The sequence below is a fragment of the Aspergillus heteromorphus genome (assembly GCF_003184545.1).
Source record: "Aspergillus heteromorphus CBS 117.55 chromosome Unknown BO70scaffold_8, whole genome shotgun sequence".
In the NCBI taxonomy this organism is placed as follows: domain Eukaryota; kingdom Fungi; phylum Ascomycota; class Eurotiomycetes; order Eurotiales; family Aspergillaceae; genus Aspergillus; species Aspergillus heteromorphus.
In genome coordinates, this window is record NW_020290413.1 from 269,226 (window position 1) to 295,930 (window position 26,705).

At 52.7% G+C, this 26,705-nt stretch overlaps 12 protein-coding genes across 12 annotated transcripts; 4 read left to right on the forward strand and 8 right to left on the reverse strand.

Annotated features, from left to right (window-relative positions):
* Window positions 1–242: 242 nt before the first annotated feature.
* Window positions 243–1,780, reverse strand: BO70DRAFT_370088 (phosphatase PAP2 family protein; the record flags this gene model as incomplete). The annotated part of the gene is made up of 4 exons (XM_025544719.1): window positions 243–952; window positions 1,072–1,562; window positions 1,617–1,643; window positions 1,716–1,780. The coding sequence occupies 4 exons, from the start codon at window positions 1,778–1,780 to the stop codon at window positions 243–245; spliced, it is 1,293 nt and encodes a 430-aa protein (XP_025400540.1).
* A 1,036-nt stretch (window positions 1,781–2,816) lies between these two features.
* Window positions 2,817–4,491, forward strand: BO70DRAFT_395119 (Zn(II)2Cys6 transcription factor domain-containing protein; the record flags this gene model as incomplete). The annotated part of the gene is made up of 2 exons (XM_025546513.1): window positions 2,817–2,905; window positions 2,985–4,491. 2 exons carry the CDS (start codon window positions 2,817–2,819, stop codon window positions 4,489–4,491), a joined length of 1,596 nt encoding a protein of 531 aa, XP_025400541.1.
* A 126-nt stretch (window positions 4,492–4,617) lies between these two features.
* BO70DRAFT_423131 (serine/threonine protein kinase) lies at window positions 4,618–6,520 on the reverse strand. The gene is made up of 2 exons (XM_025547588.1): window positions 5,805–6,520; window positions 4,618–5,722 (listed from the first exon to the last, which is right to left on the reverse strand). Exons 1-2 carry the CDS (start codon window positions 6,481–6,483, stop codon window positions 4,743–4,745), a joined length of 1,659 nt encoding a protein of 552 aa, XP_025400542.1. The 5' UTR covers window positions 6,484–6,520; the 3' UTR covers window positions 4,618–4,742.
* Window positions 6,521–7,596: 1,076 nt separating this feature from the next.
* Window positions 7,597–9,054, reverse strand: BO70DRAFT_351638 (WD40 repeat domain-containing protein; the record flags this gene model as incomplete). The annotated part of the gene is made up of 3 exons (XM_025541749.1): window positions 7,597–8,724; window positions 8,787–8,955; window positions 9,017–9,054. The coding sequence occupies 3 exons, from the start codon at window positions 9,052–9,054 to the stop codon at window positions 7,597–7,599; spliced, it is 1,335 nt and encodes a 444-aa protein (XP_025400543.1).
* Window positions 9,055–9,783: 729 nt separating this feature from the next.
* Window positions 9,784–11,295, reverse strand: BO70DRAFT_395121 (uncharacterized protein; the record flags this gene model as incomplete). The annotated part of the gene is made up of 4 exons (XM_025546514.1): window positions 9,784–9,903; window positions 9,983–10,785; window positions 10,983–11,093; window positions 11,205–11,295. The coding sequence occupies 4 exons, from the start codon at window positions 11,293–11,295 to the stop codon at window positions 9,784–9,786; spliced, it is 1,125 nt and encodes a 374-aa protein (XP_025400544.1).
* A 622-nt stretch (window positions 11,296–11,917) lies between these two features.
* Window positions 11,918–13,595, reverse strand: BO70DRAFT_386315 (feruloyl esterase B precursor; the record flags this gene model as incomplete). Its single annotated transcript, XM_025545814.1, has 1 exon — window positions 11,918–13,595. The coding sequence occupies one exon, from the start codon at window positions 13,593–13,595 to the stop codon at window positions 11,973–11,975; it is 1,623 nt and encodes a 540-aa protein (XP_025400545.1). The 3' UTR covers window positions 11,918–11,972.
* Window positions 13,596–15,235: 1,640 nt separating this feature from the next.
* BO70DRAFT_395123 (uncharacterized protein) lies at window positions 15,236–15,724 on the forward strand (the record flags this gene model as incomplete). Its single annotated transcript, XM_025546515.1, has 1 exon — window positions 15,236–15,724. The coding sequence occupies one exon, from the start codon at window positions 15,236–15,238 to the stop codon at window positions 15,722–15,724; it is 489 nt and encodes a 162-aa protein (XP_025400546.1).
* Window positions 15,725–16,584: 860 nt separating this feature from the next.
* Window positions 16,585–17,496, reverse strand: BO70DRAFT_386316 (2-deoxy-D-gluconate 3-dehydrogenase; the record flags this gene model as incomplete). The annotated part of the gene is made up of 3 exons (XM_025545815.1): window positions 16,585–17,031; window positions 17,105–17,317; window positions 17,378–17,496. Coding segments are annotated over 3 exons (779 nt in total), but the record flags the coding sequence as incomplete, so codon positions are not given.
* A 184-nt stretch (window positions 17,497–17,680) lies between these two features.
* BO70DRAFT_428075 (D-galactonate dehydratase) lies at window positions 17,681–18,990 on the reverse strand (the record flags this gene model as incomplete). Its single annotated transcript, XM_025547939.1, has 4 exons — window positions 17,681–17,973; window positions 18,028–18,488; window positions 18,545–18,766; window positions 18,815–18,990. 4 exons carry the CDS (start codon window positions 18,988–18,990, stop codon window positions 17,681–17,683), a joined length of 1,152 nt encoding a protein of 383 aa, XP_025400548.1.
* A 253-nt stretch (window positions 18,991–19,243) lies between these two features.
* BO70DRAFT_423135 (MFS allantoate transporter) lies at window positions 19,244–20,969 on the reverse strand (the record flags this gene model as incomplete). The annotated part of the gene is made up of 5 exons (XM_025547589.1): window positions 19,244–19,809; window positions 19,855–20,318; window positions 20,366–20,432; window positions 20,489–20,699; window positions 20,748–20,969. The coding sequence occupies 5 exons, from the start codon at window positions 20,967–20,969 to the stop codon at window positions 19,244–19,246; spliced, it is 1,530 nt and encodes a 509-aa protein (XP_025400549.1).
* Window positions 20,970–21,237: 268 nt separating this feature from the next.
* On the forward strand, window positions 21,238–22,838 carry BO70DRAFT_333933 (uncharacterized protein; the record flags this gene model as incomplete). The annotated part of the gene is made up of 4 exons (XM_025540994.1): window positions 21,238–21,328; window positions 21,378–22,129; window positions 22,180–22,397; window positions 22,445–22,838. The coding sequence occupies 4 exons, from the start codon at window positions 21,238–21,240 to the stop codon at window positions 22,785–22,787; spliced, it is 1,404 nt and encodes a 467-aa protein (XP_025400550.1). The 3' UTR covers window positions 22,788–22,838.
* Window positions 22,839–23,137: 299 nt separating this feature from the next.
* BO70DRAFT_333936 (alpha/beta-hydrolase) lies at window positions 23,138–25,854 on the forward strand (the record flags this gene model as incomplete). The annotated part of the gene is made up of 4 exons (XM_025540995.1): window positions 23,138–23,254; window positions 23,331–24,079; window positions 24,131–25,277; window positions 25,435–25,854. The coding sequence occupies 4 exons, from the start codon at window positions 23,138–23,140 to the stop codon at window positions 25,435–25,437; spliced, it is 2,016 nt and encodes a 671-aa protein (XP_025400551.1). The 3' UTR covers window positions 25,438–25,854.
* Window positions 25,855–26,705: the final 851 nt, after the last annotated feature.

A 26,705-nucleotide genomic window follows, 5' to 3' on the forward strand; every position in this document is an offset into this window, starting at 1 on the left:
AGCCTTGATAAATGAGTATTGTTGTTGACTCTGGCCTACCAAGATAGTAACTTCTGGGTACTTTCCAGTAGAGCTTCAAGGTCTCATAGTATCTAGACAGAGGGCCAATAGAAACCTTTTGTTTAATGTTCTCCTATTTCCAGTGAAATGATCGTCACGGTCGTAGCCAAGATATCTATATGCAAGATATGTTTTATGAAGATGACAGCAAGAAACCGACAGATAAATACACAAAACCCACATCATAATGCTTCTCGATATGGAACGTCCGTCAAATCCCGCCCCCGATCTGAATGGGCGGTCACCGTCACCGCCGGGGCTTGTGGAGCAGAGGCGCCAGGGACCGCCTCTTGCGGTTGGGAGCGATACGCCGTGTCAATATCGTATCGCGCCATAGGTTCACCCAACGCAGGGTTCTGGGTGCGAGAATACCCCGGCTGCATTTCATAGCCAGATGCGACATCCTCGCTAGAGGACGACCAGTTCCCGTCCTGGGATCGCCGGTAGTTGTACCTGCTCGAGGTGTATGGGTTGGACTCCGCTGGGTATAACGGCTCGCCTGGAGCAACGCCCATGGCCTTCGACTGGGCGGTCTCTTCCTCGGGATTTCGCAGAGCGACCAGGCTTCCGTCGGGACCCGCCAGAGGGACGGGCGGTACTGGATCCCGGCCCCATGTCCGGATTGGGTGTGCGCGTCCCTTCTTCCAAGGCTCGCTGAGGGACGGGAAATACTGACGGTACGAGATACAGGCGCAGATAATCCCGAGGAGGGAGCCGCTGATGACGTCGAAGGGATGGTGTCTGGCGTCCATGATGCGGGTCACAGCTACCAAGGTTGCTGCAAGGCATGGAATCATGACCAAGAGTGTTTTCCAGGCCTCACCCCGATTGTCCATTATGTGCAACTTTCCGCTCATCCAGAGTGATAGATAGAATAATCCCGCAAATGATGCTGGTGAGTAATGTTAGTAATCCACTACCAAGGAATATATCAAAAGGACTTGCTCACAGCTGCTGTGACCTGTTATTTTGAATTAGCGTAAACTTCGAATTAGAGACTTTGGGTCGCACCTGAAGGCCACGAACGGAAACCGTCCTTGATAAGCGCATGCTCGCCTGTACAGATAGTAGAGTTCGACAGTCCCGGGATCGCGTCATGGCTTCCTGCGCGCGGCTGACACCGATCTATAAAATCGGGTCGTGGCTTTCCACAGGCGTTCTTGAGGACCTGGGTGATCACAAAAGCCAGCCCTTGTGAAAGCAGGAGACCCAGAATGCCACAATTGAGCTCCCACAGTCGATCCTTCCACCGGTATGGGCCCGTGAACTTTCTTTTCCCCGACACCGGATCCAGCGGTTTATGGTGCGAAAAGATTCCATCGATGAAAATAGTATAGACGGCGATGATGACCAAAGGCGCGAGACCGGAGATGCATAGGGCTTCTTGGATCGTAATATGTTCATGGACGGCATAGGGGTACTGAATGGAGATGTTACGCAACGAGAAGTGCTGGTGGAATGGTTCGATGGAGTCGAGCACATAGAAGCCTCCAATACACGCGCTATCGCATCAATTGTCAGCAGACTCGCAACGTCAGGCAGCGTAGCGGACGAACATTAGGATGACGTAGTCAAAAATGTATCTGTAATGAGCGCATTGTTGACATGTTAGCAACGGCGAGATCTTCCTCCACCGAGGGGTATTCGCGGCTCACGAGAGAATGATCCGCTGCTCCAAGCGCCGCTTGGAGAAGGGCAGTTTGTCGGGGAGACGGTCCATCGGGGCGGATCCACTGTAACCGAAATGCAACGACTGCTGTAGCCCTCCTTCTTTCTACCAAGGCATATGGGCTGAATATGGGCTGAAGTCGGTCTTTGCGGCCAAGAGCTGGAGACTTCCAATTCCTTCTGATCGGTCGATCCTCCGGGACCAAATGGGGCCGAACGGGGGACGTGAGGGGGGGGGGATGTGCGCAGCGGAGGTGTCGACGGAACGGTGAAAGCGAGGGGGTCGGTCGCATTCAATGTTGAGAGTTGAGAGAATGACAGAAAGCGAGGGCGAAACGCGGGACCGCCAGAGACTAAATATAGGAACCAGAAAGTGTGATCCGCGGAGTTGTACCACCGGTTGACATGAGGGACCAGCCAAGGCTGGTGCTGTCAACTGCCTTTTCTTCCATCGTCAATGAGAGGGAGTTTACCGCCCGGCCCCCGAAGCGCCCAGACTCTTTCTAGAAAGCGGATGCCTGGGGTGGATCCCGTAGGGCACTGCCAATCTTGAAGGGTGCCATGGGATGCGACGAGGATGCTGGTCCCTGAACTGTCAAGGATGGACTGACCCTCCCGTTGAGGCTATGCTGCGCATAGCCAGGCCCTCTGAACCCGATGATCCGATCTAAGGCCTTGTGGCTTGCCAAGCAGAATTAGGCAGCCGGGTGAAGAACGCCCAGGAATGCATGGGAGAAATGGGAGGATTTGACGACATCCAAAGGCGGATAAGGCTGAGCCTGCGCCACACGGTATGTACGTACTTTCGTCATGAGATATAGTAACTAAAGTGCAGGATGGAGTAGATTATATAATTATCTACAGTGAGGCCCCTGAGGCGACTCTTAATAACCGTCAAATCAGCGCGGTTCTCCGGCGGTCCAGGCGGCTAGTCCCAAAGCAGTTAGCACGGTCCCCAGCAGTCGATGGGCCGTGGCTCTTGCTCTCTCTTCCGGAACAATACTCTGAACCTGCTTGGACGGTTTCCTGTCTATCTACTCCGTACTAGCTATTTGACAGCCTGACCTGACACATCGATACCCCGGGCGATGGACCCCCGCGCGAGGTCGCAGAACCCTGCGCCTAAGCGCTCTCGGCTGATGGTTAGCAGGGCTCGAACAGGCTGCCTTACCTGCAAGTTCGTGCCCCCCCCAGTTTTCCCCACATCCCACTCGGTGGCCCGGTCGGGGCAATGGTGGCTAATACCGGGAATCCAGATCCAGAAGAGTCAAATGCGACGAGCAGAAACCCATCTGCAACCGATGCGTCTCGGCAAACCGCCATTGTGCGGGCTATCAGACTCCTCCGAAGACCCCACCAAAGCCTTTCCATATAACATACTATGTGCCAGATCTCGTAACCTCTGCCAGAGCCTTGCACTATCCCACGGAAGATCTCCAAGATCAGCAGGCCCTGGCGTTCTTTTACCAGTGGAGTCGGTCATGTTTCCCCAGCGAGCTGGTGGCGCCCTTTACAGACAGCACTGTGCTACAGGAGCCTGCGCTTAGGCATGCGATGATTGCCCAGGGGAAGCTATATGAAACATACCACTACGGCCTCGCTGCGTCTCCTCAATCCGAGTCAACAGTATTCGCAATGCGGCACTACGGCAAAGCACTCCGTGAGCTGATTTCTAGCGATGCCAAAGCCACGGACGACCGATCCCCCGTGTTTGTGATTGCCAGCTTTCTTTTTGGTTGTCTGGAGACCTGCCAGGGACACCACAAGAACGCCCTGCTTCACCTTCAATCCGGGTTCAAGCTATTCCAGGAACTTAGGCAGTCCGGGCAGCTTGCTGAAGGGTGCGAGATGATTTTCCGCTCCCTTTTCACTCGACTAATATGTCAGATGACCCATTTTGACCTCGCGGATTGCACGCGGTTTTTTGGGCTCGACGCAAATTGTTGTAAAGGCCCGGAAGCCTTCACAAGCATCGCAGACGCTCGTATACACTTGATTAACATATTGCAAAAGATGATCCACAGAAGGCATTCTGCAAGTCCAAATGCAGGATTTGACCAAAAGCCGATAGCACTTGAGATGGAACGCCTAGGGACCCTTTTAGCTCAAGAATTAATGGAACTAGACACCTGGATTCTTGCATTCAACCACTATCTGAGCTTTGGAATTTCAAATAACCACACCTGCGAGTCATATGTGCTCGCGATTTGCTGTTTTCTTCTGAAGTTTCGCATCATGGCGGATTATCGGAAACCCGGAGAGCATGATAGAAATGATCGCTTGGACTTCAAGCACATTCTGGACCTTGGGCATACCCTATCGACTGCTGGTCGTCTTACCAGGGACTCCTCGTCCCAGTCAGTCACGGCAAACAGTGGTCAACAAGATGATGTTTGGTGCCCCTTGCACCAAATGTTTGAGACCAACTATTTTGAGATTGCAACGCCACTACCAACGGCAAAACATATGCTTCCTCACTTCCTCTTTTTCGATATTCTATGTTCTTTATCCGTGGCGTCTGTCCATGCTCCCGACCCGATTGTTCGTCAACAGGCCCGAGATTTGGTATTGAATGCCTGCCAGTGCGCGAAGGGGTGGGACTCAAGTTTGGCTATCTACCTCGCACATTGTCTGTCGCAGTCAGGCCAGCTGGAATCCTATCATGATGATGATACTTTCTTTGGAAAGTTTACACCAGAGACTTTTCATTGTGACGGATCTGAAAGGCTCATAGCCCTGGTCGCTGATTTCGGCAAGCTCTAATGTCCCCTACTTTTCCGGGTGAACTCGACACATACCAACCCAGGCGAGGAATTTCGATTACCAACTCCAAACTCCGTGAATCAAACTTATCTCACTGGATAACTGGCCATTAGGCTTGGTCCCTTGGATTACCAAGAATCAAATGCATTGGACATGGTGACGATATCTGATTAGGCATTTAAGCAACGCAGAAGAGCGGGTTCAGGGGCAGCATGTACTAAAGCAAGATGTCCTGATCCGAACGGCGTCGATTAAAAGAACTCCTCTCGATCCTGGAAAGGCCAACCCCGCTTGATTTTCTCAAGCTCATCTGCACTTGCTCCCTCAGCAAATTCCGCTTTTAGGGATTCGTTTCGTTTGACAGCGTGGTCATACTGCTCATTTGGGACCCAACCTTCCTCTGAAAGCCCCCCTAGTTGATCACGCCAGTGGCTGACTAAAGCGTTCAAGTTATACCACATTGGCTGGTTTTCAGCTTGGTCTTCGACTTCTGGCTTTGAAAATTTAATGGGGCATTCAAAACCATCGTCCTTCCCCGGAACATGGGGCCAAATATCACGCATGCCCATTAATGCTCCTCTCAAGGTCATGAGGTTGCCCGACCATTGGCGGCCCGCAAAGTCCACCAGGTGCTGACGTGATAGAATCAAGGGATCTTGAAGGGCTTGTAAATGCACTTTGTTGAGTCCTCCATTGAAAACACGATATAGATAAAAGAGACTTTGGCGTCGGATGAGCTCATCGATTTGGGCCTTGTCCTCCGGGCTCATTGTATCGTAGCCCTCTGGATATTTTGGCGGAACTAAGCCTGTTGGGGGCTCGGGGTCGGGGTTCTCAAACAGCCTCGGATAGCCAGCAGTAAGCAGCAACGGGGTGACTACTGTGTGCTGCCAGTCAATAATGCAGGTGACATTGAAGGTGTCTGGACACACAAAGACATTTCCAGGAGTGAGGTCTTCTAAATTAGCCTCTACTAGCACGAAAGGGCTTGGCGGGGACTCACCAGGATGGCGAAGGGTAGGTCGATTCAAGATATTCCCCGTATCCTTAGGAAGAAGATAAGGCGCAATTGCTAGATACTTTCTCAGAAGTTCCAAATAATCTTGATGGGAATTGACTCCAGGGAAAACGGTATTATGGGGAAAGTCGGGCTCAAGCGGCTTCCCAAATCGCTCGATCCACGCGATTTCTTTCTTGGCAATTGCGAGAAGATATTGCTTTGGATCACTCCCTGTAAAACAACGGTTAATTAGCTTGACAAATCCATGCATGTCATGACATCTCGCTTCAGTGGAAAGGAAAGCATAGCATACAAGGTCCCCTATCCAACTCCAGCTTCGCGCGTTGTCCATACCAAAACATGTAATCGGCAATCGGCCCGATGCAGTAGGTCTCGGCATCGCAGTCCTCGTCCAGTGTACCAGGTTGATAGAGCTCGCCCTGTAACCGCGAGGGGAGATCTTTTCTGAAGTAAAGACTACCGACTGAGGCGAACGGCATGCTGAAAAGCTTTTTCTCAATGTCGACGATCCCGGTAACCAGTGCTTTCTTTTGGTACTTGCTCGTGTCGAACCAGCGAGTATCAGCCCCAACACCCGGTGCATGCTCCATGATGATATACTCCACACCGACTGGATTTTCCGCCGTGGAAGACCACCCATAGACTTCAGGCACCGGAACCCCCTTTGAGCGAAGAAATGTCATGGTTGCGACTTCGCTGGCGGTGGCATACATCTTGGGGACGGAAATCCAGAAAGGGATTTTCACAATCGCCCGGAATCCATCTTCCATGGTGGCTAGGAGCACGCGGTTGAAGCCGCCTTCGCTCAGTTTAACAATACTCCGCACGTTTCCATGGCCAACAACATGCGTCGCGATGGTGTTTTTAAGCGCGCTGACGTCAAACCTCATGTATCGTTCCTGGAGGCGTGTTTCTTCATTGTAGAGGAATCGGCCAGAGGAATATGAGAATAGAGGGTTGTCATCAGGCATCAGGCCTTGGTGCGAAGGTCAGCTCGCTGAGTGTCCGGGGAACGTGGTTTTCGAAACTGACCTTGCGACATTCGGTAGGAATTTGTAAGCTTGCGTGATCTTATATTGAGAGACGGCTGATGGGGGGTTAACGATGCAAAGGGTCGAAAGCAACAACGGGCATTTAGCAGCCGTACAGACATTGTTTCTATCTATGCTGGTGGGGAGTGTACATTGTCTGGAGTTATCACATCAAACAGACCACTCGACTAAAAAGGTGTCCAGACACCTAAGTAGGTGTGATACTGAATGATACTAGGTGTTTCTATCTATGCTGGTGGGGAGTGTACATTGTCTGGAGTGCAGGGGTTTGCTGATTTAATATTGTCATGTGTTTGTCTATATCACTCTAATACCGACACCTTTCCTGCGACGAGGAAAAGGCGAGAAAATGAATAGTTGTACAGGATCTTCTCCACGGGTGGCACCCAAAAACGGCATTCGGTTTGCAAAGATCTGATGGAGGAAAAGAAGGTCTCCTTATCGAGCAGTAGATCTGGCTGGGTTTCAACCTTCCCAAGCCAGGAGGGGGAGGGGGGAGGGCGTAGGTAAAGCACCATCCAACAATAAATCAAGGCAGATGACACTGTGAGCATCAATCATCCGGTAGCGAATAGATACTTCAAAGGCAAACCGTCATGTATACAGTGTCGACAAGGTGCATTTCAGGGTGACAACTTCGGTGTTTGGCAACACAGATTCACCGCGAATGAAAACAGTCCTCCTCTCTCATTCATTCACCAGGCCCATCCGCCAGCCGCCGGTTGACAACACCAGCCAGGGTGGCGCCACAGGATGGAACCATTTATCCAACCCATCGGTCGGTGGATCGGAATCATCCTGAGACATGATGATTCCGAAGAAGAAACTCTAAATGCCGTGCGCTTCCCTCTCCAATGGTGGTCACTACTGAGAACCGCACTAAAGGTGGGAATCGGCTCAAAGACATAGGAAGGGGGGAGGTGTGTGTTTGTGGCAGAGATGGATTGTGTTTAAGGCGCTGTAAAAGTGTGTCGTTGCCAACGTTCGTCAAAGAACCCATTACGAAACACCGTCCGATTCTTTCCCGATGATTCAGCCTGCAAAAATCTTTAACGTCCGATCCCATCCCCCTGATGCAACAACACAGCGTAACTCAACATTGCTCCCCTCACCCTCAGGTGCACTACCATCTGCGCCGGGAGCAGTCTTGGTGACTCCTGGAGCCCATCTCAGACAGGTGACGAAGCCTTCGTGAGCTTCGATCGTCTTCACGCACTTTCCTTGCTGGCTCAGGTCCCAGCATCGTAGGGTCTTGTCATCCGATACCGACAGGAGATATTTGCCCCCCGGGTGGAAGACAAGCGCCTGGACCCAGCTGTCATGGCCCACTAGCGTCATCAGACAGGTCCCGCGAGCGTCCCATACCTTGATCGTCTTGTCTCGGGACCCCGTCGCCATGAAGTCCGCGCCACTTGTGGAAGGGCGTTTCCCCAGCCCAGCCAAGGGCGCGAGGAATTGATATGAAGCAGGCGGGGCAAGAGCGCAGCAATCAATAAAGTTTTCGTGGCCAATCATCGTTCGTTTCATTTCTGTATTTGATATAGTAGAGATATCCCATAACCGAGTGACCATATCATGTCCCGTAGAGAGAAGGTGCTTTCCGTCAAACGAGAGACAGATATCCCGCACCCAGCCGGTATGGCCGGAGATGGTCTTCACACAGTACCCGGTTGTGACGTCCCAGACTCTCATGTCTGCGTCTCTGCTTGCGCTAACGAGCAAATTCCCCGAGGGCATAAAACGGACAGCGCTGACAATATGATCATGGCCTTGCAGCGTGCGAATATTCTTATAATTGTCCGTCGGCTTCCACAACTTAATAGACAGGTCGGAGCTGCAGGATGCTAGCAGAACATTATCCCGCGGGCCACCGTAGTCAATCCCCCGGACTGCTCTCGTATGGCCCTTTAGCGTCCGTTCAAGCTCTCCGAGTTCCCAATCCCATACTTTGATCGTGCAATCGTCGGAGCCGGAGGCAATGGAAGAAAAGGTGGGATGGAACGCGACGCAGTTGATTTTATCGCGGTGCGATTCTAGTGAGTAGCGAATGGTGCTGGGGAGCCACGTCGCCGGATCTTGGTTGCGTTTTAAGCGGGATGCGGGGGTTGTGTTATCGAGCTCTGTCTGGAGAGCCGCATTTTTCGACTCCAGGTCCATGATCTGCCAGCAGGAATGATGATTAGAGGTCACGTCACAGAGCATGTCCTCCGCTGCAGACATACCTTTTTCTGCAAGCGCGCGATGCTCGTCCATTTTTTCTCCAACATCCCCTGGTATTTCTTGGCCGTATTCGCGTCAAACACATCTTCCCCGAAGTTCACTTCCTTTCTCAGCGCCGCGGCGGTGTCTGGTAGCTCGTTCGCCAATAGGTACGCTATCATGGACTTGTGTCTACCAGCAGCTTTAGTCTCGCCCAGCAGCCGACTGGCATGGATAGATCGAGGATACTCACAGCTCCTCGGCTTGCCGATCGGTTAGGAGGCGAGCCATGACGATGCAGGGCTGTGTACACAACCCGGGATGCACGCCCCTTTAAAATAGTGCGGCAAGCTGGAAGGTCGTGGCAGTGCAGGATGGATGGATGAAGGTTTGCGACAATGGCGACGTGATCAGTATGGATGACCTGACAACGGTCGCAGAGGCCGCGTCTCTGGGAGAATCCAGGAAACAAACACCAGGAACACGTCCTCCAGAACCCGGACGGAGCACGGACAGGAGCACCCCGCGGCAGAGCCTCGGGCACTGATTGGCGGGCTCGGAGGCTGGTTAATCCGAGATCCGATCAGTGAGATTCACTCTTCTCGTTGTACGGAGTACAGTGTCGCTGGACTACGTTGGGTTGAAGCAATTATAAAACAGGATAAACGTAGATATTTGGTCCCACTTGAGAAGACGTATTGACATGCGGGAAATGAAAAATGAGACATGAGAATGGAGAGGAAAGAGGAAATTATCAAACTGTCACCGCCTGCCCAATCTAGAATTATACTGGCACAATTCATTACCCACCGCTCAGGTCGCGAGATGCATACCTTGTACACTTGATGCCTGCATATTCAGGCTGACAGGCTGCAAGGCGGCGGAGATATGCCGTGTGCGGCGTGCAGTATCTGTCAGACAACTCCTTCATAAGAATATGATTAATAAATGCCCATAAAACCATGCGTCTCTGAAAAAACATCCCATCTATAGATCGTATGCTTATGCGATGAGCTACAATCATTCCTCATGCGACGCCTGAGGATGTTCAGCAGCCACCCGCGTCAATGAATCATTTGGCAACATCTCTGGGTGGAACAAAACGCCCCAAAGCTGATGGAATCTCAGTTCTAGATCTGGCTGTTTTGACATTAGATCTGGTCTCATCATCACCCACACAGGATCACAGGATGAATATTATATAGAAGACACCACGTACCAACAGCTCCTGCACTCGGAGAACAAGTTCATGTTCATCAGATAGCGAATACACACCATTTCGAACCAGCCCACCACCAAGAACTGTGCCCATCCTCTTCCCCTGCCCCTCCTCTTCAAACGCCCCAAAACAAGTCCAAGACCTCTGGTCAGACCTCCAAACTCTCACCCGCCTCACCAACTCCACCAAAGCCACCAAATCCTCCCCCGTAACACAACACCCCAGCGGCACAATAGGCACATTCAGATCCAATCCCCGACCCGAACCCAGTAACCTCCTCGCAACAGCACCCAGCACGTGCCCGTCCGGCGCCACCTTCACAGAATACGGCTGCGTCGTGGCCAGAACATCCATCACGTCTTCTACCACGCCCGTCTCACCCTCTCCCTCAGCTGACCGCCCTCTCTCTTTCTCTAACCCTATCTCCCCCGATGATGAACAATCAGACACGGAGCCTGTCCGACCAATGCTCCTCAACACCCGCACTCCAACCCTCCTGCTATAATCCCCCTCATCCCGCCAGAAATAATCGTCCTCATCCTGCGTGCCTAAGAGCTCTGTTCCGCGGTGGACGAGCAGCGCTACGGCGCGTTGGAAGGCGGGTTCGTTGATTCGGCGGGAGTCTGAGTCTGAGTCTGAGTCTGTGGGGTTGGTCTCGTTGCGAGTGGGTGCAAAGGAGAAGGGGAACGGGTGGTAGGCGTGGAAGTAGAAGGTTCGCCAGAGGAGGGAGACGGTGGAGGAGGGGAATGTGGTGGATGGGTGGTTGTGTCGGATGTGCGATGTTAGGCTTTGGAGGGTCCAATCTAGGTTTTTTGTTAGCTTTGTTGGCTTTCTTAGGATTTGGGTTGGGTTGGTTTCAGTTGTGAGGTTTTTCTTATGATGGGTGACGGGTACAGGAGGGGGAGGGTAAGGGTGTTGTTGGGTATGGAGGGGGGATGAGCAGGAAGTAGAGTAGAAGTAGAGGGAAGAGGAGGTGCTAAATAAGTAAATAAGTAAATACACTTCCATCCATCAGACCCCTCAACGCAAAAAGCATCAAACACTCCCCGGGGATCCTTGATCTCATTTATCCGTCGCGATAGGGCGCGGTGGAGGTCTTCGAGGACGGACTCTAAGTTTATTTGTCGTTAGTCAGTTAGTTATTGTTGAAGTACTTCATCGGCGGGGCGTGGAATGGAATGGTGGCAAGGCTGGCTGTCTGTCTGTCTGTCCGTGGACGAACCTTGTGTCGCATTGCGGAGATACTCCGTGACTTTCCTCTTGTGGGGTCCGTATTGGATATCGAAGAGGAGGTTGCTGAGTGTTTCGAGCATAGTTCTGGAGATTTGCTTGGGTTGGGGTGGGGCTAGCTGGTGGTTGCGGTAGTAAGTTGGTTTGTGTGGATGGTGGGTATACTGGTAAAGTAGTGGATAGATAGATGGATAGATGGATAGGTAGTAAAGGATGTGGCAGAAGAAAGTATAGACGGCGGAAGGTGTAGGTTTAAAGATCACGGTAGGTGTTATAAATAGACTGGCGGATAGTACTAAGGTACTTAACGACGTGCTGTGAAGTAAAAAGTAGGGGTCCAGCTGCGCCACGCTCGGCGGAGCTAAGAGTCTGTTCGGTGGCTACTGATCGCGGTCAGAGTGAGGGTTTTTCGATTTCTCGAAGCGGAGAGAAGCAAGCAGTGTGTTTTGGGTAATCGCGCATGGCAACAATTACAGTATGGGAGATGTATTCCAGTCTAGAGTTGATCTCCGTTGGGTGGTTTGTGACGGTCGATTCGGATTAAACCTCTTCAGAAATGGTTCAAGAAATCTATCTCATGAGAGGTTAAGGAATTGCGGATACAAACTACAGTCCGATATGAGGATGCTTCGTTGAAGTGTATGTCAATTATAATATCGATTAGAATGTAATGTACAGTGCTGAACGACGTCCTCTTAGGAGCTAGAGTCAACTCAAGCTCAGTGGGAAGACCACCGCAAAGCCTCAGCGAGTCACCTATTTAGTATTTGCACTCGAAAGAGCTGGTCTCGTTCCAGTTTCCGCCAACGTACTTGGCCTCGGCGGGGTAGACACAGATACGACGCTGGGCCTGGACACCCTCGGAAACATCGTCGTCAACGAACTTGGTAGCGATGAGTTCCTCGGGGGCAATACCCTCCTCGACCCAGGCGATCAGGGCCAGGACGGCATCGTGCTTGCGGTCACGGAATCCCGGCACACTCCAGACGTTGGAGGGGGTCAGGGAGGAGGGCTGCATCGCGGAGGCGATGTACCAGGGGGCGTCGTGGACGGAGTCCTGGCAGTGCTCCATGCCGGGGATCAGGAAGAAGCGGTAGAAGTCGTCGAGCTGGATGCCCAGAGGGGCGAGGGCCTTCAGGACCTGGTTGTAGAAGTAGATGGAGGAGCCGGTGGGGATCTCGCCGTCCGCGAAACCGTGGTAGTGCATGAGCTTGCCGCCCCTGTTCTGGAAGGGACGGAGGTCAAAGTCGTCGGCCGTGGCGTTGCCGGGGTCGAGCTGGTCGGAGAGCTGGATGGTCGAGAAGTCCAGGTTCTGCCAGGGCCAGTTGGCGTCGTTGTAGACGAAGTCCCGGGGGTAGGCGATACCGCTGGGGGCGTCCTCGTCCTCGTCGGCGGTGATGATCATGCCGGAGAACTGGGTCTCCGAGCCGTAGGCGAAGCTGGGGAAGACGAAGCTGTCGTTGGTCTCAACCCAGGGGCTGTAGATCTTGTAGACGGTGTCGATCTGGTCGGCCGTGAAGCAGGTGGAGGTGTTGGCGTTGGGGGAGTCGCAAAGGAGAGCCTCGGGGCGGAAGTTGCAGGCGTATCCGTTCATGATGATCTTGTCCTCGACACCGTCGACACCATCGCACTGGCGCAGGACCTCGTCAGCCAGGACGTCGATCTGGTCCGCGGTGATGTGGTGGCTGCCGTTGTTGGGGAGGTTGTAGGTGGCGACCTTGAGATCCCAGTTCTGCAGGTGAGAGGTCCACCACGCGCAGGCACCGGCAAGGACACCGTCAAAATCGTCGGGGAACATCTGCACGGACTTCAGGCCCTGACGACCACCGGTGGAGCATCCGGAGTAGTAGGAGTAGCTGATGTCTTCGGAGTAGAAGGCCTCGGTCAGGTCCTTTCCAAGGTCGACGGAGCCGTGGAGAGCACGCCAGCCCCAGTCGGTACGGGTCTCAGGGTTGTTGAGAGCCCAGGGAGCAACGCCGGCCTCCGTCACGGAGGAGTTGTGGCCGGTGTTCGTGGAGACCGTAGCAAAGCCGTAGAACAGACCGGGAGCCATGTCGGAGAACTGCACCATACCGGTGAAGCCGCCATTTCCGTAGGCGATGTAGCGCTTGTTCCAGTTGTTGATGGGCAGCCAAAGACCGAACTCATAGGAACTGGTGGCGGACGAGCTGACGTTGACGTACACGGCACAGTACTCGGGGAGGTCGGTGTAGTTGCTCAGGGGACCAACGAAGGTGTCGTTGGGTCCGTAAGGAACGGCATAGACCAGGGAGGCGTTGGAGCTGAGGTGAGGAGTGAAGGTCTCCGGGGTACAGCGCGAGGCTGAGATGGCCTGCGTGGCGACCAGGTTAATGGCGCCCGCGAGGAGAAGAGAAAGACGCATCGTGGTGATGAGAAAAAGAGTGTTGGTTGGTTTGATCCCGGCAAGTGATCTTCTTACGGTATTTAAGCAATGGATGGAGCTTCCTTCCAGTCCCCCGACTGCTAGTATCTGTATCACTAAGCGGCATGTCAGGAACCCGAACAGGCATCCGTCATTGAAACAGTGACGCGTCGGGGGTCTACCTGAGAGGCGAGTGGAACAGTTGTATCCGTAATAGTCACAGTTCCTCCCTGTTGCTCGATACTGGATATAAAGATCATATGAGCCTGCTGAGCCCACTCAACACGCGTTTCATGATCACTAAGATGGATGGCGGGTGGAGAAGCAACGGCCGGATTGGTGAGTTTGGCCCTGTTCTAGAAGGCCTGGGTGAAGGATCGTCGTGGCTTTAATGTTATTTAGATTGGAATCGATCCATCCTTGGACAACCGGCCAATAGACAAGTGCCGAGCGCCCCATCTGTAGCTTAAATCCACCTTCTGCACGTCTCCTGATACTGCATGATTGTATCGTGGTCAGGCCCGGATGAGCAGGGGTGGCATTGATGCTGCAGCCCCGAGTCAGCCCTGGCAGTAATGATATCAATGGCGTTCACGAGAAACAAGAGAATGGGCTTGCAAGTCTGCAAGAACGCCTCACAGCCCGGCCGTTGCAGCTTGCAGCGTGCAGACGTTTGTAGCAGAACCAGAGATGGAGGATGTCTGGGAGAAGTCGGACTTGGTCTCCGCATCGGGCAGATTCCACGTCAAACCCAGAACGGTTTAGTCTCCGCAGGGTCGAGAGATCTGCATACGGCACTAGGCCGGGACGGGGCTAGCGTTGACGGCCAGGGACAACGCCCGGCCACGCCCGTTTCAAGCATAAACAGCGGCATCAAAGTTGCTGCCTATTATTCAATATCGAAGCGGCATGCCTACGAGTCAGTCAATTCGTGTCTAGATGCCACAATACTACTTAGTAGACAGTCGTTGGTATCCTACGCTGGACCTGTCGTGCCAGCTTCCATCTGCGAATTGGCAATAGTTTCCCATGCCGCTATCTATAGGGGTGATGACAGAGTTTTCAGCTAAGGATTACTATTACAGATGTGTTGTCAGATCAAATAGAATGTCTCAGTGAAGATGGCGTGGTTGTGACATGGTTGGAAGCTGTGGGCAATAGTCCTGCGCAGGAAATAAAGAACGAGTACAATGAAGGGTTGCATAAAGAGGTTGAGTTCTTTACGGACGTACATACAAAGAGTATTTCAAGGACAATGATCATTCATAAACCCAATTTAGTACTTTATAAGACTAATAAGGGAGGGAATATGCTTGACTGTGCAATGTGTATTGCGGGATTTTCCTCATGTATCACAGCAGCGGACTATGCTGTACAGCATCCCATCAGATATAACCAAGAGGCATTCCTTACAATCTGCATGTCAGACCGAGTAGTTCATTCATTAGGGCCAGTGCTTCTGAGAATTCCGTTAACAATGCCATCGAGAAAGGAAGGGGAGAAGGGGGAAATCCTGATACCTCATGCAGGTATATATAAACATCAGCTCTGCTCGTAGAGTTCTCAAATGTCAGCCTCGCACATTCCAGCCAACCACCCCAAAGCTCCCCAAAGGTAGAGACAGCGGCTACTTTGACACAATGGCCGACGAGAGCAAAATGCATCAAGCCATAAACGCCACCACAGTGATCCTCGAAGCAGCCCTGGAAACCTCTGATCTCAAAGAGTATGCGTGTGAACTCCTCGGAGCCAAGCACGTGCAGTACGAGCAAGGGCAGCTTGGATTCTGCTACCTGATCAAGCTTGGTGCATATTACACACTAACCGCTGGTACATTTATACTCCAGCAGGGTGTATGCGATGAGAATGGGAACTGCGCGTTTCTGCTGGAGGTCGCACTGAGAATGGTGGGAGGACTTGTTGGAAGGGCCCTTCCGTCGGTGTGTACGGCCGTGTTTGAGGAGCTCTGGAGCAGTTGTAATGGGAGCATTGGTGGCACTGCCCAGATCTCGATGACTGGCTCTCAGACCGGAACCTATCCGAATGATTCTGTGGTGACATGTCCGGCTTGGTCAGCCGGGACGATCGGCGAGGGAGTGGCCTGGAACTGGAGTGTCTTGCCGAGATGAGTGTATTTCAGTTCAGCGGTGTTTGGCACTGCGTGGGAGGAGAGTTATTAGCTAGATAGCGTATCTTGTTCTCTTCTCGTCTGCCATTTGAGGGGTTTCATAGACAATCCAATGCTGCTCGGACATAATCTAATGATGTACAATTCTTCCAAGCTTACCTCTGACCTCTACTTAACCTTCAGCGCGAACCATGCCTCTTTCCTCATCTCCACATCTCCCTTGGCCAGACATTTACTAGCCTCAATCATCTGAACCACATTCACGTACTGCTTGAAGGGCATGAAAGCGGATGAGACTATGAGTACAGCCCACGATCCCGAACTATCTATCTTATTGGCACTGGAGAATACATAATTCGAATATATTACATGTAGTGGAGGGAGGTAATGACGAGGAGGATCCGGGTGTGGCTGGGAGGTTTTCTGCTGTTAGGGATGTTGGGGGCATGGTGGCTGGTGGGAGGGTAGGCGTACCGACGAGGTTGGGGATGAAGAGGCAGAAGTTGTCTTCGTTGTGTTGCTTAATGGCATTTTGGGCTGGATAAGAGTCCATGGAGCTGTGTATTGAAGGTATTTGCGGAAGAGGTTTGATGTTTTGGGAACAGCTTCAACTGGAATGAACCCCTTCCCAGTCAACTGTTGGGATGGTGTTGACAGAGAATCCCTGTTGCTGTGAAACCATCTCAACGAGAGAAGTGACAAAGTAACAACAAAGTCTTTCCAAGATAACAGGAAGTAGTAGTATCATCCACTTTCACTACCCATCGAGCCGAAAATCACAGAATCTATATTCTCCAACCCGCAACCCCCATCACCCACACACTATATACTATACCCTCGCCATCCCACCCTCCATCAATGCTACCTCCCCATCCACCCCCCATCAACAACCACCACACTCCCCGAAACATACCTACTCGCCCGACTAGCCAAAAACACCGCGACGCCCTTAAAATCCTGCGGGGTCGCCCACCTGCCCGCCGGGATGCGTTCCAGAATACTCCTGGCGCGCTGCTCATCATTCAACAACGCGGTATTCATCTCCGTAGCGACATAGCCCGGGGCCACAGCATTGACATTTATACCCTGCGCGGCCCATTCGTTCGACAAGGCCTTGGTGAGCTGCGCCACGCCGCCTTTGGCGGATGCGTAGGCGGGGACGGTGAGCCCGCCTTGGAAGGAGACGAGCGAGGCGACGTTGATAATTGAGCCGCGGTGGTTGTCGTGGGGGCTGGGGGCGCGCGTGAGCATGTATCGGCCGATGTCGCGGCAGAGGGTGAATACGGTTGTTAGGTTGGTTTGGAGGACCTGGTTGGGGAGGGTGGGGGGTGTTAGTTTCGGGAATTGGGGTTGGAGAGGGGGGCTTAGAAGGGAGTTGCACCTCATCCCAGTCGGTATCGGGGAAAAGATGGCTGGGATGTCGGCGTTGGATTCCCGCGCAGTTGACAAGGATGTTGATGTCGTGGCCGTCGGAGAGGATGGTTGGGGTGAGGGCGGAGACGGATTCTCGGGAGGAGAGGTCGGCGTGGTAGATGGTTGCTTTGCGGCCGAGGGATTCGATGATGGTTTTGGTTTCGGTGTTGGTGGTGTCGCGCTGTGAGGTTGATTCTGGTTACTGCTGGGTTGCAACTTGTGGCGAGGGGAGAGAGGTTACCTGCACGAGAACCACATCGCTGCCCGCTTCGGCGAGGGCAATGGCCATTTGTTGGCCGATGCCTCGGGTGCCGCCGGTGACCATAGCGGTGGTGTTTTGGAGAGAGAAGAGATCCATTGTGATTCTGTTGGACTGTGGAGGAGGAGGAGGAGGAGGAGGAGGAGGAGGAGGAGAAGTCATGCCGGGTATAAGTACTTCAAGCAGGGAGGCAGTAGAAGATGACCCCCACGCCTCCCCCGCATTCTGGGATGTATTTGTGTAGATCAACACTAACTAGAATCTGTCGTCTACTTAAGTACCACTCTACCACTCCCGAATCCCCCCATCAGCTCCATAAAACTCCTTCGGCAACCAAGGCTCCGTCTCACGACTGATCCGCCTGACCATTTCCTCATTGATCTCAATTCCCAAACCCGCCCCTGTTGGCGCCTTCACATACCCCTCCTCAATATCAAAAACACCAGGGCTATTCAGATAGCTGGTAAGGTCAATATCCCCCGCCTCAACATTGTAATGCATTCCCAACGACATCTCCTGGATGACAAAGTTTGGCGTGGAAAGGGCTACTTGCATGGAAGCCGCGAACGCAATCGGTCCTACAATCATCATCAGTTCACATCATTCGCGCGTAAAGGACCAATAATCCTCACCTAATGGACAATGGGGAGCAATAGCCACATCATACGTCTCTGCCATGGTTGCAATGCGCTTGGTCTCGGAGATTCCGCCCGCGTGCGCGATATCCGGCTGCAGGATATCCACGGATGCGTCTTCCAGGAAGCGCTTGATATCCCATCTGGTGTACAGGCGCTCCCCAAAAGCGATAGGGATGGTGGTTTGTTGAGAGAGCTGCTTGATCGCTTCGGGGTGTTCGACGAGAAGGGGCTCCTCGATAAATAAGGGGCGGTACGGCTCAAGTGCTTTGGCGAGTTGTTTGGCCATCGGACGGTGTAGACGGCCGTGGAAATCGAGCCCAGCGTCAAGGCCAAGGGCCTTGACTTGTTTGATGCGCTCGATGCATGAGTCCAGTATGGAGGGAGAATCCAGCCAGTTCATATCCTCGGTGGCGTTCATCTTGACGCACTTCAGACCCTGTGCGAGACGGGCTTTTCTGTGGGTTTATTAATTCGACTCATCCTTTTAGCAGGATGGAAGCTAGGGACATACGCAGCCACTTCAACATCGCTAGGTCTGTCACCTCCAATCCACGCATAAACTTGAATCTTGTTGCGGACCTTGCCCCCCAGCAGCTGGTAAACGGGCACGCCTAGCCTTCGGCCCTTAAGATCCCATAGCGCGATGTCAATTCCCGAGAGAGCAGACATGAAGACCGGACCACCGCGGTAGAAGCCCAGGCGCCAGATTGTTTGCCAGATATGCTCAATGTCACTTATGTAAATGAGATAGGTACTTTTTTTAGATCAATGCCGAACTTACTCTGCTTCGTATCCAATCACCCTGGAAATGATTTCATTCAAGGCGCCCTCCACGGCCTGCGTGTGCCCTTCTAGTGTGGCCTCGCCCCATCCGAACTCGCCCTGATCATCGGTGATCTTAACGAAGAGCCAGCGAGGCTTGACGCGAAAGTATTCAATGGACTTAATTGGGGCCATTTTGCTTGATGGAAATTCAGGAATGGCGAAATGCCCTATACCCCAGAAATCAATCCTCATATATGTCTTTCTCAATACCCGGTGCCTCATTGCCGATCAGCCTTGTCTACACCCCCACGCTAACCCCCGCGTGGGGGCACGGCTAGATTCCGAGGTATTATGTGTAAGCCAGGTCAAGAAATCCCCGCCATTGGTGGATCAGTAGCATATCCGTGCATCGCATGCATTGCCCCTCATCACTGCCTTCGGCTACTTAGTACACATACCGGAAATTCAAGTTTTGCTTATCCGTGAGGTTGCTGAAAGCCGTTTGATCTCGGCCCAAGTCCGGACGATCCCCGCTTTGCAATGCATCTCGCCGACGGTTCTCCCACGCCAATACCACCCGCAGCAGAATTATGAGGGCAATCTCAATGAAATTAGATACAATCATTGACCAGATCCCCAGGGTGTAACGCGGTGCTTGGTCGGACCTGTAGAAGAACGGGCCCGCGATGTTCCCCGCACACACTCCGAGGAAGATCATTGCATTGGTGATTACTTTCTTGGTGTGACCGGCAATGTTCGCGGTCAGGATGGAGAGAATCAACACAAACGAAGCGTTGTACGAGCCTGTTAGATAATAGCAGATCAAGCGACCGACTCGACTGGCTTCGGGTAAGAAGCAAAGGCCGAAAGCGCCCGCAACATTTGGGATAAGGAACATAATAGCCACGAAGCATCGGTTGTTCGGAGGTAGGCGGTCGTTGACATAGACGCTGATCAGAATCATGGTAGAAATAAAGACCCCATACGGTATTTGCATGAGAGCTGTCACCACTGGTCCTATTAGACACGGAAAAGATGGTGGGACGGGGAGCTTACAGGTCGAGAATCCGAACCCTTGGATGATCAGTGTGCCAAAGTTCGAAATGCCTCCGTTGGGAATGTTTCCGGATAGCCCCAGAAGTAGAAATACCCACACCTTCCAATCCAGAAGGGCTTCGAGAACCTGAGCCGGTTTGAGTGTCTTGTTCTCCACTCCTGTCTGGTTGTCTCGGAGTCGCTCCACTGTCAGCTTTCTCTCTCGCGGGGAGAATGTACGTGCAGTAACAGGGGAGTCGGGCAGGAACATGACGATAAAAATGCCCCAAACGGCGCACAAGGCCCCGATTATCAGAAACTCATATTTCCATGAGGACAAGGAACCTCGAATTTGTCCGATCCCGTATCCAAGGAGACCACCGAGAGCTATTCCCGCTCCATTGGCCGTGTACCACAGTCCGATGCGGATGGGCTGTTGACGGCGAGTGTACCACATGCTCGTAACAAGCATGAATCCAGGGTCACTATAGCTTCAGTAACCATCCAAAAACGATGCGACAGGCATAACTACCTGCAGGCCTCAGCAGCGCCGGATATCACCCGGAGCACAGTCAGTTGGGTAAAGTTCTTTGCAGTTGCTGTTTGGCGTCAGGTAAGATATTAATAACTGACAGTGTGCGAAGGGAAAATGCACCTTGAAGCATCAGGAAAAAACCCCATAAGAATATATTGATTCCCAGGTATTTGCCCACGGGAAAGCGCTGGAGCAAAAGATTGGTGGGCAGAGCCCAGACGAGGAACCCGAAATAGAACACCGACGATAGCCACGAGTATTGCTCTCCGGACAAACCCAAATCCTCTTTGATGCCAAAAATTGCTGCGTATGACAGGGTTGTTTTGTCAATCTGTGTCCTGTCAGGCCGCGTTCACCCATTGAATATCATTGTGCTAACATAATAGAAGGCGTAGCAAATTGATAGAAAGGGTAGGATATTCCAGTCTATCTTCCGTACGAGTCTCTTCAACTCAGTGGGCTCGACTGATTCCAGTTCTATGCCATCAGCAAAGAGGGCAAGAGCCGTATCTCCATGACTGACTTTGGTCGGATGCTGGATATCCTCAAGATGCAAGGGGGGCCGCTTGGGGATGTGTGATTTCGGGGATTGTGCAGCCATGTTGATGGTGACGATAGCTAAAGATGGATGAAGAGAATAATCTGGAGTCCTTTATTTATGATGTACACAACTCGATGCAGGGATAATTGTTGGCGTGGGGGATCTGCGTCGTGCATCAATGGATTTTTCTCCGCATTCTGACCGCTTAATCCGAGGCCGGAAGGTTGCATGGACCCCTAAGAGACTTGTGATCTTTCAAGACCACTCTTTCCGCCTCCTGAGAGCAAGCCTGTCTCTTTCCAGAGTGCAAATTAATAAACATAACAACATGTCGTTCTTAACTCGAGAGGAGGTTGAGAAGCATTCAACACGGGAATCATGCTGGGTTGCAATTCATGGCTCTGTTTACGATGTCACAGGTTAGTTCATAACGCATCAACCATTAGTAGATCCTGCTCATGACCACAGACTTCATTGATTCACATCCTGGTGGTGCGCATGTCATCCTCCGTTGTGCGGGCAAGGATGCAACCGCCGACTTTGACTCGGTTCATGATAAGGAGCTCCTATTGCAAGCTCTCGCTCCATCCACTGTCAAAGGCATTATCCAGCCAGACACGCTGGCACAGTCGACCCGCACACATCCACAAGTTTCGGTGGAAGGATCAAAAGCCCCGCCCCCGTTGGCGAGCCTGATCAATCTGCATGATTTTGAAAAGGTAGCCCAGGAGTATCTTCCACCCCATGCATGGGCATACTATTTCTCAGGCGCCGACGACGAAATCAGCAAGCGGGAAGGTCAAAAGGCCTACCAAAAGGTCTCCCTCCGCCCCCGCATTCTGCGTAGTATCCGCAGTGTAGACACTACCACATCCATTCTGGGCAAGCCAGTCTCACTACCCGTATATATGAGTCCGACTGGGATTGCCAAGTTCGCACATCCAGATGGAGAATGTGCACTCGCCGTTGCAGCTGGCCACGAGGGACTGGCTCAAGTTCTGGCTAACTCGTCCAGTATGACCATTGAAGCCGTGCAGGCGGCACGGGCAACCCCAAATCAACCGCTCTTCCAGCAATTATATGTCAACAAGGATATAGAAAAGTCAGAAGAGTTAGTCCGACGGGCTGAAAGGGCTGGTGCTAGTGGAATTTGGGTGACGGTGGATTCTCCGGTTGTAGGAAAGCGGGAGATGGACGAGAGATTGAACCTGGAAGTGCAGGTAAGACAGGTCAACACTTGAAGAATTGCGCTAACATCCGGGACACCAAGACAAAGGACTCATCAGAAAAGGGACAGGGCGTCGCAAAGATAATGGCCAGTTCCATCTCGCCATTTATTGACTGGGATATCCTTACCTGGCTGCGAGGGATCACCAGTCTCCCGGTGGTGGTCAAGGGCATCCAATGTGTTGAGGACGCAGTATTGGCGTACCAGCATGGAGTGCAAGGAATTGTTCTTTCCAATCATGGAGGAAGATCCCAGGATACGTGAGTCCATGCTTCCCCCAGACATAGCGCCCTGCTCACTAAGAAAGCGCCCAACCCCCCCTGGTCACGCTTCTCGAGATCCGCCGATATGCACCGTTTCTCATCGGAAGCAAAATGCAAATATTCATCGATGGAGGTATTCGACGTGGAACAGACGTGCTGAAAGCCATTGCTCTCGGAGCCACCGCCGTAGGATTGGGACGCCCGTTTCTCTTCAGTCTCGTGGCGGGATATGGGGCAGAGGGAACCCGTCGGGCAATTAATATATTGCGGCAAGAGATCGAGGCGAATATGGTGTTCTTAGGTGTAACCCAGCTCTCTGAGCTGGGGCCTCACTTGGTGAATTCGATGCGGTTGGAGAGGGATGTGGTTGGATCGGTGAAGTTGTAGTAGTAGTAGCAGTAGTAGTTAAAAAGGTAGCTCCAAATTGACCAGTTGCCGGGATTGAACCTGGGGGCAGCCGTTGCCAGCCTGAGGCACGAACTCGCCAGCACTAAAATGACGCCAATTTTCAAGAGCGAACAGAATGGCTGCGTCCTTATCAGGTGCCTGTCAGTGCCTGGATGCTTGTACCCACACCAAGCCGGGTGTAGCCCCTCCTCCCCGCCGCATCTCCGGTCATCTTTTTAACTGTACCTCAACCATCCGCCCCCTCTTCCTGTCTGACATCTACCTCTAGACATCCACTCAGGATATTTTCTGTCATCCTTTCTTCTCCATTCCCTATTCCAACTGTCTTAATGGGCCACTCAAGCGAAGCCACTCCCCGCACGGCTCCTTATGGGACGTGGGAGAGCCCGATCACGGCGGAGCATCTCACATCCGCAGGGATTAACTTCACGGAGGTTGCAGCTACCGTGAGTCCACCATCGATCAATTGTCCCTCTGAAGCATCGCGCGGGAAACTAATACCAGGCCTGACATTGACTTTAGCCCGATGGTGTCACCTATGTCATCGAGGCTCGGCCCGCGGAGAGTGGGCGATGCTGTATAGTCGAGTGGCGGGAAGGACAGGCGCGGGACGTGCTGCCTGCAGAGTACAGTGCGCGCACAGCGGTGCAAGGATATGGCGGGGCAGCTTTTGTGACTGCGCCGGATGGGAACCTCATCTTTTCTGACGCGAAGACCAGAGGGGTCTACATCCTCAATCCTGCCACCGGCAGCACCGTTGCCGTGACTGAACCAGATGGGAAAATCTACTTCGCCGACTTCGACGTGCACCCAACCAAAACAGAATGGATCCTGGCAATCCGCGAAGACCACCGTTTGAAGGAAGTGGTCAATGAGCTGGTGGCAATCAATAGCACCACCAAAGAGGTGCAGGTTGTTGCCTCTGGCGCCGACTTTTATACTCACCCCCGATTCAACTCGACCGGGGACCGAGTCTGCTGGATGCAGTGGAATCACCCAGACATGCCTTGGACTGGGACAGAGGTATATACTGCATCGTGGGTCGATGGAAAGTTTGAGCAGCCAGTTCGCCTTGCTGGTCAAGCAGGCCAAGAGAGTATCACCCAGCCTCGATGGGGCCCAGATGGGACACTTTTCTTCCTGTCAGATCGGTCTGGGTATTGGCAGTTTTTTCAATGGAGTCCTGACTCGGCTAGTGCTGAGCCACGCCCTATTATCATCAAGGGCCTGGAAGATGGAGAGTTCTCCTTCCCAGAATGGTTGCTTGGAAGGTATGCAGTCCTATCCCGCTGAGACGCCTCCAAGGTACTAACACGTTGTAGTTGCACATATGTCATTCCCAAGCCCGATACGATCGTTGCTGCTTGGACGCGCAACGCAGCCGACCGTCTGGTCATCATCAACCTCTCGGACTCCACCTACGAGTTTCTCCCGTCGTCCCCTGGGACTTCTCTCAGCGGAATCACCACCGGCAGATCTATGGCTTTGACCTCAAGCACCAGCTTTGCTGTTATCGCCAGTACCCCAACGGCTCCTAGTGCCGTTTACCACATCGACTTGAACGACCCATCCTCCAGGACGACACTCAGGTCCTCCACGACTCTCACCATTCCACCCGAGTACTTCTCGCTGGCCGAACACGTTTCCTTCCCTCGCACCACGAGCGGCTACACCGACACCCTCTCCCACGCCTTCTTCCTTCCCCCAACTAACCCCGAGTACACCGCCCCCCCAGGCAGCCTCCCACCTCTGATTATCTCCATCCATGGCGGACCCACCGCCCACTCAGACTCTGGCCTCTCCCTCATGTGGCAATACTACACGACCCGCGGGTACGCTGTTGCCTTCCTCAACTATGCTGGCTCCTCCGGGTACGGCCGGAAATACCGCGAACTGCTCAACGGGGTCTGGGGTCACCTCGATGTGCTCGATGCCGGCGACTGCGCCCGATACCTCAGCTCAAGCGGCCGCGTCAACGCATCCGGCGTTGGTATCTGCGGCGGCAGTTCCGGGGGCTACGCCACGCTTGAAGCCATCTGCGTAACCCCATCCCTCTGGGCCGGCGCGATCAGCATCTCCGGGATCAGCGACGTCGAAGCCCTCGTCGCAGGAACACACAAGTTCGAAAGCCACTACGCGTTCCGCCTCCTCTTCGGCGACGATGTGCCCAAGGACGAAGAAGTTCGTCGGCAGTTGTATCGCGCACGCAGTCCCCGGTTCCATGCGGATAGCATCACGGCGATGACGCTAATTATCCAGGGAACGGATGATGAAATCGTGCCCCTGAACCAGGCCCAAGCCATGGCGGATACCATCCAGGCCAACGGAGGCAAGTCCAAACTGCTCGTTTTCGAAGGTGAAGGCCACGGTCATCCCCGGAAATCAGAGAACGCGCTCCGTGCGGTGCACGAGGAAGAGCGGTGGTGGCGGGAGAGTCTGGTGGAACAGGAGAACAAGGTCTCGAACCCAGTAAGAAGATTCCCCTTAGGGGTTTTCATTCTCGTTTGTTTGATCTGGGGATGTAGTCGATATCGGTGACAGATTACTCCCAATCTCGGCTCCAATATCCGACAAAACCTCCTTTCCTTATAGGGCATGGACAACTCCACTAACAATTTATGCACAGTGAACATTTCCCCTCCCCATTACCTCAGCACGCACAACTCGAGACATTAGTTGATCGGCTATTGATTCAACGGACGCTCGTCTCAATAAAGGAGATTTCTCCCCTCTGCCTCAAACTCAATCCACCCACCCATTTGTCAAAGAAAAATAAAATAAAATCTCCCGTAGATCATGATCATCATCCCATGACCAGTCTGATTAGGTTCTTTATTCCAAATCACGCCATCCTCTCACTACCTATGGTATACCTGCAGAAGTATCTACAGTACTGGCATTTCGTTCAATATTTATCCACGGAAATCCGACCCACCCAAGCAGTAGATAGCACTACGTCTGTAAAGTAGTACTTCGGAACATCCTTCTATAGTTGGCTGGCTAGCTAGCCATCTAATAATCCAAGGGATGGATGGCTGGATGGATGGATGGAATCATGAAACTGGATGACGAAATACATACCTACCTATCTAGTAAAGTATCTCCTCCGTATCCACTCCACTATATCTAATCCATTGGTGGATCGGTTCGGGGACCAGCCCACCCCTTCCAGTTCCCCGGTCCCAACCCATTCCCCATTCTTTACTATTCCCGATCGCCGCGCCGCGTCTTTGGGTTCGAGCCCAAGCCCGAGCCAGCCCTTCAGTTGCCAGTTCCAGCTCATCCCTTCCCTCCCTGCATTGCATTTGCATTCGACACCGACCCGCGGCAGTGGTAGGGGGACACCCGACCCACACACGCACACACACACACATATATATACTACCTAGTCTAGTACTATACTACAACCAACCAATACCCAACTACCCGCATGCATCTCCCCGACGAACAAACTGAACATCCTCCTCGAACCATAGATACTATATTAGATACATAGAGAAACCATGCCATCAGATCAGATAATCGATAATCGAGTCCTGATGCACCTAAGCACCCCCGTACTCCATCCATCCATCCATCCATCCATACCTATGTAGTACATAGAGATACCGAATAAACGAATAAGTGAATGGGTGTATCTACTCCCCTCCATGGATGAATGGATAAATCATCCAGCATCCTACCAGTCCTAGTTAGAACCCAGAACTCAGAAGACAGAAAGAACGATCGCCCCCCCCCCCCCCAAAATCTCCCGCATATGCCAGCCCTAGACTACATTCGATCAAATCAGTGATGTGTCTCGGGGATCAGAATACTCGCCGTCGCCGGGCGTCCGCCGTCCGTCGTCTAGTCGGTGGCTGTGGACCGTGGGTAGATAGGTACTAGGTAGGTACCTAG